We start from the raw sequence: 17,897 nt of genomic DNA on the forward strand, positions 1-17,897 counted from the left end.
ATAATATTTTTAATAAAAGCATAATTTTCTATGTGTTTACTATAAAAATGCACTTTAATCTATGATTTAATTAATAAAATTAATAAATGAGTCAAAATAGTTTTGAATGTTAAATTTAACAACATCGTCACTTTTGTAATAAAATTCAATCTATTTATAAAGTCTAAAATCTGAAAATATTAAACCTAAAGTTTAGAATCCGAAAATATTAAACCTACTATATTCATCAAATTTATAAAAAGATCATAACACCGAAAACAAAGATTGGTGGGATTCGATCTACCCTTATGTTATTAAATACTATAATTGAAAAACGTGCTTAAATTCGCTTAATGCCTAAAAATGGTGAGCAATAAAATAAACAAACAAACATGAATAGTTTTTCCTTTACAAATATGAAAACAAATTTCCAAATAAAAAGGAATTTCCAAAGCAACTGTGAATTTCTCCAATATTCTTTATTATTACTATAATCTCCAAAATGGCATTTTGAAAACCCCAAATTTACACTTTACATTTCCCTTCTCTCTTCTCTCTCTGTATATACATACATATATGTGTATCTACGCCTCCATCGACTCTTCCACCGCCGTCACCGCAATCACTCGCGACTGCGCCGCCTAGGTTTTTACAGAGCTGGATTCTGTCCCCTATCTCTCAGCGCCGCTCCTTCACCGGCTTCGTCGACTAATCATTGCCCGCTTCTTAACCTAAATCCCGCCCTCCACATCTTCACTACTCCCCTTCACTGAAGATTGCCTAAAACCATCTCGTTTCCCCATCAATCGGTTTAATTAGGGTTCTTGTTATGAGTTTCCCTCCGAAATCAGTTCGACTAGGGCAGGGCTGACGAATAATTTGGAAATTAGGGCACTTTATTTTATGGCATTGGGGGATTTGATGGCGGCATCGCGGTTTTCACAGTCTACCACGGCGGTTTCGAATCACTTGGAAGATTTCATTGAGAATGGGAATCATGTTGAAGAGGATGGCGAAAGGAATGGATATAGTAGCAGAAGCATTGTCGATACTAATGATGCCAATTCCCGTGATTTAACGGAGACCGCGAGCAGCAGCTATGTGGAAATGACCACCACGACGAGCATGGCTTACTTGCCGCAGACTATAGTGTTGTGCGAGCTTCGGCACGAAGGATTTGAGGATTGCGTGCCTGCAGGGCCGTCGGATAGCGGTTTAGTCTCTAAATGGCGGCCCCGGGATCGAGTAAGTTGTCAAATTATATGGTTATTCAGAAATTTAATTGTCAATGGTTTCTTGCTGTCCACATTGCTAATTTTGTGTTATCAGTTCCCGAGCTCGGGGCATTGAATATGCTGTTATTGTAGTAATATTGGCGTTATGCGGGTATGATGTCATAATTATAACTTAGTTAAATTTATGAACAATTTCGTGGAACGAGATGATTGGTGGTGGTGGTTGTGTAGACTGATGCTGTCAGTGTGCTTCAAGCCGTTTTCTCTGTGATTTTTGTTTTGTTCTTGTAGCGAGCATGATGGTAGATGATCATCGGCCATATTATTATCAAATCCTTCTGTTTAACAAGTTCTTTTTTGTTTTTTGTTTAATTAATTTTTTGACACAAAAAACAAAATACGGTGCTCCAAATGACTATGCCGTTATTTTATAAAGTTTTTTTTGTTCTTTTTGCTTCCTTTTCTTTCATTTTGTAACATAGTTACCTTTTCAAGCTCGTTGCAACCGATACATTACGAAAAAAAATTATTAACTTAGGTATAGCAGCCTCATTTTGTTGCTATCTTGATTCTTGATGCATGTGAGATGATGGAAAGAGTGTATATGTTGCCATCAGCATTTCTTGTAGTTCGAAGTTTGTTTAATGGAATCATGATTGCAATAGAAAATATCCTCTCTACTTCTCTTTTTTCCTAAATTCTATGGTCCTCCATGCCTTTCTTTTTTATATATCCATCTGCCATTTGCAACCCTGATAGTTTAACTTTCCCCATAATTTATTCTTTAAAGTTATTTGCTGAACTGAAGTGAATTTCTTTCTAAGGGCTTGGACATGAGAGTTTTTTTTTTTTGATTTAAGTCAAATGATTTTTCTTGTTTTCTGCCGGAAATGTTTCATAACCTGTTTGTTATTTAAAAGCCAGTCTAAACTGTAAATAGAGCCTCAGGCCTTCTTCAGACAGTCAGTGGGTCTATGCTCATGGTTTCTTGAAATTATAGAACTTGTAGGCTTTCGTATTTGGATTCATCTGTTATGTTTCATGTCACAATATTAGTCTTGTAAAATTATTAACCAAACACACTTCATCTTACTGTGTTAACCTCACATTCGTTGCAGATGAAGACAGGATGTGTTGCCTTAGTTTTGTGTTTAAATATCAGCGTTGATCCACCTGATGTTATAAAGATATCTCCTTGTGCACGGATGGAATGTTGGATTGGTATAAACTTGTTCTGCTTTTTTCTTCTGAGTTTTGGTTAGCTTTATGTAAGAGACTATGATTTATTTGTTGCTTTTTCTTAATGGTATGCTATCTACTTCTTACTTATTCGAAGTGAGATTTGTTTATCTTTAAACAAAAAGGTCTTATACAAATACCACTCCTTGTCTGTCATTCTGATCAGGCTAACTTGTGCACATGGACACTGTTTTTTCATTTTTATGACACATTTTTTCCCTCATCATTTAACTGCTTGCACACAATATTTATAGCATGTTAATTTGTGCGTATAATCTTGTTCATATAAGGACCTGTTGGGATATTCATTAAAAGTGGTGTTTATTACTGATGATACTGCCTTGAAATGTATTGTGTTAGTTGGTTTTGCTACCCACTGGAGTGAGTTGAAATTACAAATGGTTCAAGAGTAGTTGAGAGTATCATGTGCAGTTTGTCTTTCTCGAGTGGGGGTGGGGGCTTGCTATGAGAGGGTATGGATGAAAGAGTTAGTGGTGGGACTTTTTACTCCATACAGTTCAGGCAATAACATTCCTGTAAAACGAAAATAAGGATTGAAAAGCACTTAGCTATCATATATGTGGGTTAGTCTCAGTGCCTGGGTGATATTGCATATTATTGAACAGCTGGTGGTGGACTGTCTATAAGGTTTAGCATTGTTCATTTTTTCTCATAAGCTTTTGTATATAAATAAGAAACTGATTAGTAATTTGATGAATGATAATAAAGTATATGTTTGTTCATGTGCCTCTCACTCTTTGCAGATCCATTTTCAATGGCACCACAAAAAGCTCTTGAATCAATTGGAAGAACCTTGAATCAACAATATGAAAGGTGGCAACCCAAGGTATGAAGCCATATGCACCATTTCATATCATCATGATTCTTTCATGAATTTACTAATGGATAACTGCATTTTAAAAGGAGTTATTCTGTTTATCCATGCTAAACTGAACATATCATCGCACATATGGACAGGCTCGTTACAAGTATTCATTGGACCCCACTGTTGATGAAGTAAAGAAACTGTGCACAACATGCCGCAAATATGCAAAATCTGAAAGAGTTCTGTTCCACTACAATGGACATGGAGTGCCTAAGCCAACTCCAAATGGTGAAATTTGGCTGTTTAATAAGGTCCTATTTTGAGTATATTTTCTACTTATCCCATCGTTGACACCCCCTTTCCTATTCCACTTTTCTCCAGTTCTCATTTTCTCATATAATTTTTTTATAGAGTTATACACAGTACATTCCGTTGCCAATAAGTGATTTGGATTCCTGGCTGAAGACACCTTCTATATATGTGTTTGACTGCTCTGCTGCTGGACTCATTGTCAGTGCCTTCATTCAGGTAGTTTTCCTTCTGATATTAGTATCATTTATTTCATTCTACATAGTAATTATTTAACATGTAACTCAATTTACAACAGCTCCAAGATTATTCTAGTTCTTCTTCCGGAGCTCCCACGAGGGATTGCATTTTACTTGCTGCCTGTGAAGCTCATGAGACACTTCCACAAAGTGCTGAGTTTCCTGCTGATGTATTTACTTCTTGCCTCACGACGCCTATTAAAATGGCTTTAAGATGGTGATCAACTGTCTCTACTACTTCACTGTCAATTATGTTTCTCATTAAAGTATTTTATCAGGTCTTAATTGAATTTTGAAATTCTAGTGATCGTATTGTGGAATCTACCTGTGATTTGTAGATGGTGAAAAGATGATCTAGGTTTCATGAATTCTTGTCATTCTGTTTCTGTAATGCCCCAAGGGTGTCTGGCATGTATGATAATGCACAATCTGATAATCTCACCTAAATTTTGAAGAAAAGATCATTCTTGATCCTTGAAAACTGATTCTTTGCAAAGTTATGAATTTTATAGCCATATATATTCGTATTTTTCCCATATACACCCAGATTTCTCCTGTTTTCAGTGCATTTGTGATTGCTTCAATCTGAGAAAACATGATTGCTTAAGAAGGCATCTTTTGCTTATATTATAACTTTCTGGTTATTTTTTTTCCTAGTTATATTTTAAAGAGTTTGGACATTTTTATGCAACAATTCTTCAGGTTTTGCACTCGATCGCTGCTGCACGAGTCCTTTGATTATTCTCTGATAGATAGAATTCCTGGACGCCAAACAGACAGGAAGACCCTTCTTGGGGAATTGAACTGGATATTCACAGCTGTAACTGACACTATCGCCTGGAATGTACTTCCACATGGTAATAAAATAGAGAGAATTTCATGTGATCATTGCATACTCTAATTTGGAAAGCATGGTAATGGTAATTTTGGAATTGTGAACTTGAATTTCAGACTTGTTCCAGCGGTTGTTCAGGCAAGATCTTTTGGTTGCCAGCTTGTTTAGAAACTTTTTGCTGGCTGAAAGGATAATGCGATCTGCAAATTGTTCACCAATTTCATATCCAATGTTGCCACCTACACATCAGCATCATATGTGGTAACTTTAGTTTATTATTTTCCCCACATACACTTCACTTTTTCATGTAATGATATTGATCTGTATGTTTATTTTATTCTTGTTCTCCACAGGGATGCATGGGACATGGCTGCTGAAATCTGTCTTTCTCAGCTTCCAAGTTTAGTCGAGGACCCAAATGTAGAGTTCCAGGTATCTACGGCAAACTTTTTCCCACATTTGCCTCAGCAACATATTCTTAGTATAGGATGGATATTAGAAAACCAACTGTATAGGATGGATGTTAGAAAACCAGCATACAAGCACATCTGACTGTTTTATGTTTTTAGTTAACTGAAATACAACCTGATTTGCTAATTTTTGTTTTCATTACCAGCCAAGCCCATTTTTCACTGAGCAGCTAACAGCTTTTGAAGTGTGGCTTGATCATGGATCAGAACATAAAAAGCCTCCGGAGCAGTTACCCATTGTTCTTCAGGTCTGACTCACTTTAGTATACATTTTTCTGTAAACTTCCTCTCTATTATTTTAGCTAGTTTTATTTTTGAAGGTGATTACAAAACATTTTAAATTTCTCGGCATCTATTTTCTGTTGAAGGAGAACATGTTTCTATGCTTCTTATATAGTTTTATGTCGTGTCCTAGATATTTCCTGCTACTTACCGCACCCCTCTTCTTTCTATTTGTCACTCAGGTCTTACTCAGTCAATGCCATAGATTTCGGGCTCTGGTGCTCCTTGGTAGATTTCTGGATATGGGACCTTGGGCCGTGGAACTGGTACCTTTTATGGATCTGTTGTTTGTTAACTTGTTAATGAGTTGATATTGGACTGTGTATTGACATATTTTTGCACTGTTGTACTTGTTCCCATTGCAGGCCTTATCTGTTGGAATATTTCCTTATGTCCTGAAGCTCTTACAAACTACCACTCCAGAGCTGCGACAAATTCTTGTGTTCATCTGGACAAAGATCCTAGCGCTGGATAAGGTGAATATTGAATATTTTCTCTGTAATTTCCTATTTTGAATTATTCAACATAGCTCTCATCAGTTTCCAGAAAGTGGCATTTTGTGGGAGACATCACCTTTTTGTATAGCTTTGGTTAGATCAAGTGAAATGACTACTTATACTAGCAAGCAAAACCTTGACATGCGTGTTCTTGCAGTCTTGTCAGGTCGATCTTGTGAAGGATGGAGGGCACGCATACTTCATTAGGTTTCTTGATAGTGTTGAAGCCTATCCTGAGCAACGTGCGATGGCTGCATTTGTGTTGGCCGTCATTGTAGATGGTCATAGACGGGGTCAGGAGACCTGCATTGAAGCTGGTCTTATACATGTTTGCCTCAAGCACCTCCAGTGCTCATCTCCTAACGAGGCACAAACTGAACCTTTGTTCCTTCAGTGGATATGCTTGTGCCTTGGGAAACTATGGGAGGACTTTTCAGAGGCTCAACTGTTAGGCCTGCAGGCTGATGCGTCTGCTACTCTTGCTCCTCTACTTTCCGAGCCCCAACCAGAGGTCTTACTTTTTTATGAGTTTTATTTGTTGTTAGTTTCTGGTTGAAATCTAATTCTCCCTCCGTTCCATAGTAGTGGAGTCATTTTACCATTTTGGTACGTTCCATAGTAGTGGAGTCATTTCCCTTTTTAGTAAAAGTCAACACTTCTTCTCACTTACTTTACTCTTTCTTACTTTATTCTCTCTTCATCTCTCTACCTTTTTCATTTCCTACTTCATTCTTCCTTTACTTAACTCACTTAACACAATTTTTCTTAAATCACGTGCCGAAAAGAAACGCCTCACTACTGCGGAGCGGAGGGAGTAGTAATCAATGAACAGAGAGCATGTGCAAATTTTGTGATTGTTTTCCTTAATCTCTGTACTTACAGTTGATATACATTACGTAATTTTAATGAACTTTTGTAAAGGTCCGTGCGGCAGCTGTTTTTGCTCTAGGCACTGCCCTAGATATAGGATTTGACACATCAAGAGATGGTCATGGAGATGAAGATTCTGATGATGATGATAAAGTTAGGGCTGAAGCCAGTATTATAAAAAACCTTTTGAATATTGTTTCTGATGGAAGCCCATTGGTGCGAGCTGAAGTTGCTGTGGGTATGTACTACATCTATAGCTCTTGCCCTCTATGCTAATTGTTGTTTTATGCTAGTATCTACACATTTCCTCTATTAAGTTATTATCGCCATACCTGTTTGCAGCTCTTTCACGGTTTGCCTTTGGCCACAACAAACACCTGAAGTCAGTTGCTGCTGCATATTGGAAACCCCAATCTGGTTCTGTACTCACTTCCTTGCCATCTTTCGCACTCAAGGGTTCTAGTAGTGGCTATACCACTCCTACTCACTACATGCCTCATGGAAGTATAGTTCCTTCTCCGATCGCGCCATTATTACGAGTTGGAAATGACAGCCAGCCTGCTATTCGCGATGGGAGAGTATCCACAAGCAGCCCTCTTGCTACCTCTGGGATAATGCACGGGTCTCCCCTTTCTGATGATTCATCCCTGCATTCTGATTCTGGAGCACCAAATGACTCTGGCAGCAATGGGGTTCTTCACCATTCAAGGCGAAAACCACTTGATAATGCACTGTATTCACAATGTGTATTAGCTATGTGCAATCTGGCCAAGGATCCATCTCCACGTGTTGCATCCCTAGGAAGGCGTGTATTATCTGTTATTGGTATCGAACAAGTTGTTGCTAAATCTGTCAAGCCTGCTGGTGCAAGTGCTCGTCTCGGTGAATCAGCAGCAAGCTCCAGTCTGGCTGGACTAGCTCGTTCGTCATCTTGGTTTGAATTGAATGGAGGTACGTCTGTATTTATTGGTTAATTCTTTCTAGAGCAGCAGCTTGTACCTTGTTTTTGTTAAAAAAGAAGATGAACAGTGCTACATGTTTTCTAAAATTTCATGTTTTTCTCTGTTTTTTGGTTACTTTATATTCATTGTTGTAAATTTTTTCCTGTAGGAGCTCATTTGCCGCTGACTTTTAGAACTCCTCCTGTTAGTCCTCCTAGACCAAGCTACTTGACTAAAATGCGGAGAGTTTGCTCCTTGGAATTTAGACCACATCTGATTAATTCTCCAGATTCAGGGCTGGCAGACCCACTTTTAGCATCAGCAGGACCATCTGGTGCTTCAGAACGGAGTTTACTTCCTCAATCAATGATCTATAATTGGAGCTGCGGTCACTTTTCAAAGCCGCTTCTTACTGCAACAGATGATAGCGAAGACCTGATTGCTAGAAGAGAAGAAAGTGAGAAATTGGCACTCGATCATATAGTAAAATGCCAACACTCATGTAAGCCCATCACAGTAGCCTAGCCTCCTGATTCTGTATGTAATTGCTTTCTAAATGCTGTAATTCTTGGCAGCTGTGAGTAAACTGCATAATCAAATTGCCAGTTGGGATACCAAGTTCGAGACAGGCACCAAAACTGCTTTGCTGCAACCATTCTCACCTGTTGTGATTGCTTCAGATGAAAATGAAAGGATTAGGTGGGAATATGTTGTTAAAATAAATTATCCTTATGGTGAAATGTGATTTATTATCGGTCTTATAATTAGCTAATCCCTTTATATGCAATCCATTAGGGTATGGAATTATGAGGAAGCAACCCTGCTCAACAGTTTCAGTAACCATGATTACCCGGACAAAGGAGTTTCCAAGTTGTGTCTTGTAAATGAATTTGACGAGAACATGCTTCTAGTCGCATCAAGTAATTCTCTTACCTCAAGTAGAGGCCTCGATTTACAGATTTGCTGTTTTAGTAAATACTGAACTCTACTCTGCTTATGTTAAAATAGATGATGGGAATATACGGATTTGGAAAGATTACTCATCAAAAGGACAACAAAAGTTAGTTACTGCTTTCGCTTCGATTCAGGGTCACAAACCTGGTGCCCATGGTGTGAACGCTGTTGTGGATTGGCAACAGCAGTCAGGATATCTTGTATGTCATTGAACTGCTTTGCTATGTGTGCTTGTATTTTACATTTTTTAAAGTGAAGATACACATTTTTATGTCAATGAAATCCTTTATTGTGCGTATCCAGTTTTCTTCTGGTGATATTTCATCTATCATGGCTTGGGATCTGGACAAAGAGCAGCTTGTCAATACCATTTCCTTGCCACAAGATTCTAGCATCTCGGCGCTGGTGGGTTGAAGTGCCAGAATTTGTTATTCATTTATTTTGAGTAGTTGTGACTCTCTGTGTTACACATGACGTTCTCACTTAATCAACAGAGCCATTTCCCATGTTCGTTATGCAGTTTTTTAATTAATGAATTTGCACTATGAGCTTGTAGATTAACCAAATTTCATCGAACGTGCAGGCTGTTTCTCAAGTTCATGGAGGTCAATTTGCTGCTGGTTTTGTGGATGGTTATGTCAGATTATATGATATTCGTACTCCTGAGATGTAAGATATCTTTCATATGTTTGATTAACATACAAAGGCTCCCTACAATCATTTGTTATTGTGTACATGTTTCTGGTCTGCATGTAACTCATTTTCTTTTGCCTAAATTGGTTAGGCTTGTTACTGAAACCCGGCCTCACACTCAACGAGTTGAAAGAGTTGTTGGTATTGGCTTCCAACCTGGTCTTGAACCAGCAAAGGTGACTGTTTTCTTCCCCCAATAAACCAACCCACTGATACAGTGACGAAGAGGAAAATTAATATACAACTGTGTAGTTTGTGTATACATGCTATAAATCTGGAAGGCGCCCATCATCACTGTTTGTTTCCTTTTTTTTTTCAGATTGTGAGTGCATCACAAGCAGGAAACATCCAGTTCCTAGATATGAGAAGTGCTAAAAACACGTACCTTACAATCGATGCCCATAGGGGGTCACTTACAGCTTTAGCTGTCCACAGGCACGCCCCTCTCATTGCAAGTGGCTCGGCCAAGCAACTCATCAAGGTCTTCAATCTGGAGGGCGATCCATTAGGCACTATTCGGTACTATCCCACTTTCATGGCCCAAAAGATAGGATCGGTTAGCTGCCTGACTTTCCATCCCTATCAAGTATTACTTGCTGCTGGTGCTGCTGATTCTTGTGTTTCCATATATGCTGAAGAGATTTCCCCACCAAGATGAATTCATTCTATCTCCGGACGGCCTGGCAATTAGGCTACAACTACATGGCATGCCAGTATTTGACATTTGACTGATCAATCAGAAACATCAGTCTCTTTGTATGAAGGTGCATCGCTCGGCTCGCTGTTGATGGTGTATAATATACATATATTAATTGAGCCTCCACTCAACTCTTGGAAATGGAAGAAAGGATCGACTGATTGATTCTATGGAGGCTTTGGCAAATAATCTTTGTTTTTAGGTCAAGAAAGGTGTAAATATGTCCATTGGTTTTTTTTTTTTTTAACTTTTATCTTCATTTACCCTTCTGTATTTCTTTAGTGTGCTTTTCTTTTCTTATCATTTCGAGCCCCTTCCATTTACTCTTCTTTTCATCAGTACTCATTAACAAACTGCAGCAACTTTGTTCGATTTGTATAGTTGAAATGGTTCCTGACTAATTAAAGTGTAATTGTTGATCTGATGTATTGGTGTTTTTCCTCCGTCACCACTGCGAGGTTAGTATACACACACACAAATAAATATACATGTAGGTGCCGTTTGGCTATCATGGCTAATCAGTACTCTGTCCCAAGGAAGATGACCCCTTTATCGGGTGACATACAATTTTATTTTGTGTGTTAGGTAGAGTGAAGAAAGTAATAGAGAGAGAATAAAGTACAGATAAAGAGGTTTTTATTTTTAGTAATGGATCATCTTGAATGAGATAAACTAAAAAGGAAAGTGGATCATATACATATCTTAGATTCAGTTGTGAAATTATTTTAGTAGGGAAGGTGGCTATGACTAATTATCATAAGATTATTCATCTAGGGTTAAGTTGTGTGATTCAAACTGATGAATCAAATACAATACATATTTAATTACGAGATATAATCTTGCAAACTTAACATCTTATTTTTTATTATCAAGTTAAAAAAAAACCATGAAAGTAGTTTCTTGGTGCCTAATTTTTGCAAAAATGATACTCCCTCCGTCCTTGAAAAGTATGAACCCTTTCCTTTTTAGTTTATCACTGAAAAGTATGTACATTTTGATTGTTGATTTTTTTCTCTCTGATGAGGTGAAATCAATTCTTCACTAGTAGTAATACTTTAAAAACTTTTTCTATCTATCTCTATCTTACTTTACTAATTATACATTTAATCCCGTATCAAACCAAACCTTCATACCTTTTAGGAACAATATTATACTAACATCGTTGTGGTTGAATATGAGACATTTGCTGCCTTTTTTTTCACATCCAAAAAATTCTTGTAATCAACTAAGGCAAGCAGACTTAAATACATGGTGACTGAAAATCAATCAATCAATCCATCCATAAATTCAATCTCAAGAAATAAGAAAAATGAAAAAAAACACCCTTTATTTTCTGGGAGAACAACTTATTTTAGGCGTTATTCAAACGACCCTAATACTTACACCACTGTTTCCAAATATACCAAAAATTAAATAAATCCAACATGGTTGAGGCGCCATAATATAACGGTCACTTCCTCCCTCCAACCATATTTTGGCTTGTGGGTCCCGATAAGCTCGGCGTCGCATTACTAGTCGGTCTGAATCTCCCATCCCCACTGCTGAACACATCAAGATCTTCAAACAATCTGTATGAAGGGATAAAGGGCTTCTGCCCTGCCCCCGTCCTCGGAATAGAGTTGGCTGCCTGCACCTCTCCAGTGTTGTAAGAGGAGGCATGGCTTGGAGCCGAGTACGTGTACGAGGGCCTCGACATAGGGGTATGACTACTGTAGTAACCCGGAGTGGAAGCCCACGGTGGAGGAGGGTATGCATATTGCAAATTTTGAGGCTGAGGCTGAGGCTGATATTGCTGTTGATATTGTGGCTGTGGCTGCGGCTGAGGTTGACGATACGCAGGTGACTGTGAGTTGTATGAAGGTTGTTGGTAAGGCGAAAGCTGTGGCAGCTGCTGTGGCTGAGGTTGAGCCCATGGGGCGACGTAATTGTTGTTCAAGGCTTTCTGCTGTGGCTGAGGTTGAGCCCATGGGGCGACGTAATTGTTGTTCAAGGCAAAGCCGTTGCTAGCAGGATAAGTCTCGGAGGAAAATATAGTACCTGGGCTAGTCGAAGAAGGTATATGGTGTGGAGAAGTAGCCTGCTCGTTCGAGCTACTACCTGTCGACAAGACGATGCTCAGGAGCTCTGCGATGTTCTGATCTTTAGTATCCACTGATGCAGGTGCGTCGATGGGAACTAGTGCATTGCTCATAGCAGGGCTCGGGGGAGCTTCTTGTGATAGCATGTCACTTTTAGCCGTATTGGAGTTTTGAGAAACATCGCTCCGAGCTTTTGAATGTCTACAGTTCAAAATATGTCCGATGAGTTGGAAAAACGATGGTATGCCGTGTAAGAGTGAAAAAAAAAGTTAAGTGAACCTTCGAGCGAGCTGTGCAAAGTCGTCTTCTTCATCGTCCTCTTCATCAATCACGGGTGCAGGCGGTGTTTCGTTAGCTGTTGCAGGCGGTGTGCTGACTTCAGATGATCTGACGTTGGATTCATGTTTCTCAGAAGTAGAGCGTGTGGGGGGAGTGGGTTCGGGTGCAAGAGGGGAACCCGAGGCTATTGCATTGTGTTTTGCAATCACACTCTGCAAGCTGTCGTTTAGTTCAAGACCCTTTACGAGAATCTCTTCGTCTCTGTACAAGAATTCAGGAGTCACAGACATAAACGTGATTAGAATAAGGAATAATGTCTAGATTCAAGAAATGCTAACCCGGTTGACCCCAACAACTGCATCAGCTTTCTCTGATTAACGCGACATTGCTCAACAAGATCAACTATGATTTCATCATTAACAGCCTGAAAGGAAAAGGAAATTATTTAGAATATCATCAACTATGATTTCATAATTTCTACGTGTAGGATTGTCGATGAAGATACCGAGCAATCACTTGGATCAACGGCTTGCAACATATCCGTCAAGAGCTCAAGAACATCGCGCATGGAGTTTAGGCCTGATAAACTACAAGAGTAAAAATTTAAGAAAGTCGATCAGAGCTGGATGATAAGTCCAAAGGCACGACTTTTCATGGGCTCAACGACCAACCAAGAACACAATTCGAACCTTAAAGTATCTTCAGCTGCCATTGCTTCATCAAGCCTCGTAGAAGAGCTACTTGGCATTCCATAACCTGGTCGAGGAGTCGACACTGCATGTGTAGCAGGTGGAGTATGTATTGGAGCAGCATCTGGTGGGCGACGGGGAAAGTGTACACCAAATCGCTGCCATAAAAAGCCAAGGCGGTTAATACGTCTTCCTCCCTAGAGGTGGCAGTAAAAACAATTTGAAGTACTTACCCTTAGATCTTCGTAAGCCATAGAGTACTGAGGATATCTTCCTCCCGACCCACTAAATGCCTCGTTCCATGAGGCAATCAGGGTTAGAACTTTATCTCTTACGTGCATATCAGTCTGAAAGCATTTCAGAGTAAACCTATAAGACTGAGCACGTTCTTGTTGACGAGTTTATATGAAAATACAAATCTAGAACTCATACAGGAGAATCATATAAACGCTTTTGAACTACACACAGATTTTAGCAGAAAGTATTGTGAATCATTCAAGAAAGGATAAGCAGACACAAAATTCAAATAGAAACTCGCCTTTTTCTTTACAATCTTGACCATCTCCGGAAGTATATTCTTTTCTGCAATCTGAAAATGCACATAATCTCCACAGTTCTTGACAATCGTCTCCAGAAGCTACAACGAGACATAGGAAACAAACATCAATCAATCTTGCCTCAAATAAACACTATGACCATGTTTTTCGGAACCGAAACGCGATGGAATACCGTTAAAGCCAGCAATTGAACTTTGGGGTTCTTGTGCTGCAACCGTTTCTTCACAGCTTTTACAACATCTTTAGCAAGCCTATACAGTGAGACAGAACAAAATTCTACCATAAATATAAAAATTCCAATACTTATATCCTATAACAAGAGAGAGAGAGACTATACATACAGCTACATAGTCAATCAAACACAAAAAATCCCCCACCAACAACCCTCAATTTCTTGCTGCGGATTGAATTATACAATATTTTTAATTTATATCACCACACAAGAAAGTATCATTAGCCAATTATCTACCTATTTTAACTTGAATCAAGAATCTTCATTAATACATCAAATACCAATTCCAATTCCCAAACAAAACAGAATCTCAACCCAAAAATATAACAATTGAACACAAAACAGTAATTAACATGTTCATAAAAACAGTAATTAGCATGTTCAGAAAAACAAAAAAGAAACCATGAACAAACAAACACCCACAAAAATTCAACCACCCTCAATTTTTTTTCTGTGGATTGAATTATACAATATTTTTAACTTATATCACCACACAAGAAAGTATCATTAGCCAATTATCTACCTATTTTAACATAACTTGAATCAAGAATCTTGATTAATACATCAAATACCAATTCCAATTCCCAAAGAAAGAACAAACCAGAATCTCCACAAAAAATACAGCAATTGAACACACACACAAAAAAAACAGTAATCAACATGTTCACCAAAACAAAAACCCACAAAAATTCAATCTTTTCTCCACCAAACAAGATAACCCAACACAAGATAACGGTAAAGAAGTCAACTTTGCATGAGAAAACAAAAACAAAAAAACAAAATAGTAAAAAAAATTGACATGTGAAAAAGAAACATACATCTGATTGGAATTAACAATATCACAAATTTCCATATTGAGCGTCCAATCGGGACCGATCAAGAATTCGCTGGTAGCTTTGTCGACTCTCACAGTAGCCGAAGAAGACGAAGTAATTGATGACATCATCGTTTATCGCCTCAATTTCGGGTTGATTTTGAGAAGAATAATCAGAAAGAAAACCCAGGAACGTTTGTGGGTGAGTTTGACTATTGTGCTTCTGCAAATTCGTGAAGGAATTTTCGCTTTTTCCTTTGTTTTTTTTATAATTAATTTGACATTGGAAATTTGTTTCGATCTCTAATCTATACAGTTGTGCAGAAGCGTTGCTACCACGCGCTCTTGTGTTGCGCCGTGTTGCACTCGCCGCCAAACAGACTCCCCACTCTCTCTCTAACACTACTTTATTTTTGTTTCTCTCTCTAACAATTTTATAATATAAAAATATTATCCGTGAAGTTATAGTACTCCCTCCGTCCCGGGCTACTCGCTCATTTCCTTTTCGGCTCGGAGATTAAGGAATGAGTGTATAGGAAAGTCAAAAATGACGGCTGTAGGTGAAATTTTTTACTAAAAATGGAAAGAGTGCAAGTAACTTGGGACGCCCAAAAAGGAAATAAGTGCGAGTAGTGCGGGACGGAGGGAGTATTATAGTACTCCCTCCGTCCCCCAAAATTCATCACCATTTGACCCGATACGAGTTTTAAGAAATATAATAGAAAGTGGGTTGAAAAAGTTGGTGGCATGTGGATCCTACTTTTATATATTAGTTTTATAATAAAATGTGAGTGTGAATGAGTTAGTGGAATGTATGGTCCACTATCAAAAATGGTAAAAGTGAAAGGTGACAAATTTTTAGGGACGGACGAAAAAGGAAATAAGTGACAAATTTTCAAGGACGGGGGAGTATTTTATTTGGTAACAGTAATTATGACTCATTATTGATAATCTAATTTAATTATGAATATTAATTCGATAATATTTGACAAAATTATGTCATGACTATTCAGATAATATTCCTATAAAATGCGGGACAATTAATTTTATGTAACAATCCATGCAATTTGCAACCAGTATTGAGGAGTATTCTTTAGTTTTCAAAATCAACCATCCGTAATTGATTGTACTCCTATAATATCCCAATTACCTTATTATAGTTCAATTTTGACTCGGTACGAGCTCTAAAAAAATTAGTTAGTAGAATATGAATATCATTTTTATATATTGGTTTATAATAGAATGTGAAATGTAACGATCTGATTGAATGATGCGATCCATTTACTTTAAATGAATTTTTTCAAGGAGGAAGTATAACTCATAGACCATGTTTGTTTAATGGGAAAGTAAGTTGGCAGAGAAAATGATTCATAGTAAAATGAATTCTTAACGACTTTTCTATCTAGTGTTTGAAAAATTATCAAGATCTTAAATTTTACATTTAATTTAAACACAAAACTAAAAATACAGTAATGATTAAATTTTTTACTAATAAAATAATTAATAATAATAATTATTATAAAATTATTATAATGTTTTTTAATAAATTAATTATTAAAAGAAATTTTTTAAATAATTAGATTAAAATTTTCTTAATAAGTTTTTAGTCTATAACATAATAATAGCAACAATAATAATAATAATAAATGATAATAATAACATAATTATAGTTATTAATTAGTATTATAATTGAATCTAATTCATCATTTTAATATTTCATTAAAATTGTATTGATTAATTATTAATAGTATATAATAAAATAATAACGCACTAACTAATGAAGAGTTATTTTTTGCTATCTTTTAAATTAGTTTCTAAATATAAAAGCTTTAATATTTTTAAATTTCTCACAAATTCAAATTTGATGGTGAATTTGAAAATTTGATTATTAACTTTTAATGACAAAATGATGTTTGAATTTGTTGAGAATTACATAGTTCATTAAAGTTTATATATTTAGATGCCAATATAAAAGTTAGAATAAAAAATGAAATTCATTAATAATTTATGGAACCCATATCCATAAAACAACTTGTTGGAATGAAAATGCTGTAATATTTTTTATAAACGAAATGAATTAGTTTAATGAATTAGAGTGGGTGTATATATATGAAATATGGCGCTACTGGATAATTTTTAGTAAAATTGCATGGCTTGGGTCCAAAATGAATGAGTCTATAATAGCTGAATACATACATATGGTATGAGACAAACATGTATCATCTTGTGTAGTTTTTGAATTTGGATTATGTTGTTTTGTGAAACTTCTTGTCAAATGAGGGGGAGGTTCAATGAAAAGTACTTAAAGTTTGTAAAATTTAATCAAGAAAAATTTGATTCTAGTGAATGTCCACTATATCAATTATTAGATATTTAAAGTTCTATTATCAATACAAAATGGCATATTAAGACAAAAATTGTTAAATTTTAAAATTAGGAGTCTCGTTATGTAATCAATTCTACCTAACATTAATGATGTAGCAATGGTAGAGGATAAATCCAAGTTTCCTCAAGTTATTTGCTCCCATAATTAATTAATAAAATAAGCAGATAGAACATTGTTAATCGATATGAATTATTTAATTGTTTTCTTTTAGATTTCATTTTAATAGAACAAATAGATGAAAAGTTATTTACTTATGTTCATTAGCTTTCATTTGCCTTACTTTTAATAATTAGATTTTCCTTCTAGTTTCATTTTAACTTGCTTATAAAATGGTCATGTTGAATGAAAATTAAAAATAATCTCCGTCCTGGCCTAATTGAGACGTTTCTATATTGGCATAAGAATTTAGGTAATAGTGTTTAGTTTATTAAATTATTAATAATAAAGTAAGAGAGAGAAAAGAAGACAAACGTAAAGTAGGAGAGTGGATATAGTGAGAGACATGAGTAAAGTAGGATAGAGGAGTGAGATAAGAGAATAAAGTAAGAAAATGGTGTGGGTTAATTATTACCAAAAAGGAAAACGCCTCACTTAGGCTTAGATGAATGGAGTATATTTGATTATTAATTATACTGTGAATTTATTCTATAGAGTTATCTATCGAATTTTAAATTCATTGATAAATTTATTCAACTTATTGAACAAATAAGCATACCCATACCATACGTGGCGTCATTCTACCAGTGCATGTTATTGAATTCGTTCACTTAGGGTGAACATCCATCAATCTATTTGA

General features: G+C 36.6%; 2 protein-coding genes across 2 annotated transcripts; one reads left to right on the top strand and one right to left on the bottom strand.

Moving 5' to 3' along the window:
• The first annotated feature begins 476 nt into the window (after positions 1–476).
• On the top strand, positions 477–10,490 carry LOC121746833 (regulatory-associated protein of TOR 1-like). The gene is made up of 23 exons (XM_042140774.1): positions 477–1,224; positions 2,333–2,435; positions 3,218–3,300; positions 3,432–3,590; positions 3,691–3,807; positions 3,887–4,044; positions 4,530–4,684; positions 4,779–4,923; positions 5,016–5,094; positions 5,279–5,380; positions 5,597–5,680; positions 5,780–5,890; positions 6,069–6,422; positions 6,833–7,019; positions 7,124–7,732; positions 7,892–8,224; positions 8,298–8,421; positions 8,518–8,642; positions 8,731–8,876; positions 8,980–9,081; positions 9,260–9,345; positions 9,461–9,545; positions 9,689–10,490. Exons 1-23 carry the CDS (start codon positions 883–885, stop codon positions 10,025–10,027), a joined length of 4,128 nt encoding a protein of 1,375 aa, XP_041996708.1. The 5' UTR covers positions 477–882; the 3' UTR covers positions 10,028–10,490.
• An 816-nt stretch (positions 10,491–11,306) lies between these two features.
• Positions 11,307–14,994, bottom strand: LOC121797906 (TOM1-like protein 6). Its single transcript, XM_042196677.1, has 9 exons — positions 14,720–14,994; positions 13,842–13,920; positions 13,651–13,749; positions 13,346–13,459; positions 13,113–13,270; positions 12,929–13,010; positions 12,762–12,847; positions 12,424–12,684; positions 11,307–12,345 (listed from the first exon to the last, which is right to left on the bottom strand). Exons 1-9 carry the CDS (start codon positions 14,845–14,847, stop codon positions 11,517–11,519), a joined length of 1,836 nt encoding a protein of 611 aa, XP_042052611.1. The 5' UTR covers positions 14,848–14,994; the 3' UTR covers positions 11,307–11,516.
• Between the last annotated feature and the right edge of the window lie 2,903 nt (positions 14,995–17,897).

Source organism: Salvia splendens, chromosome 1 (genome assembly GCF_004379255.2).
Source record: "Salvia splendens isolate huo1 chromosome 1, SspV2, whole genome shotgun sequence".
In the NCBI taxonomy this organism is placed as follows: Eukaryota; Viridiplantae; Streptophyta; class Magnoliopsida; order Lamiales; family Lamiaceae; genus Salvia; species Salvia splendens.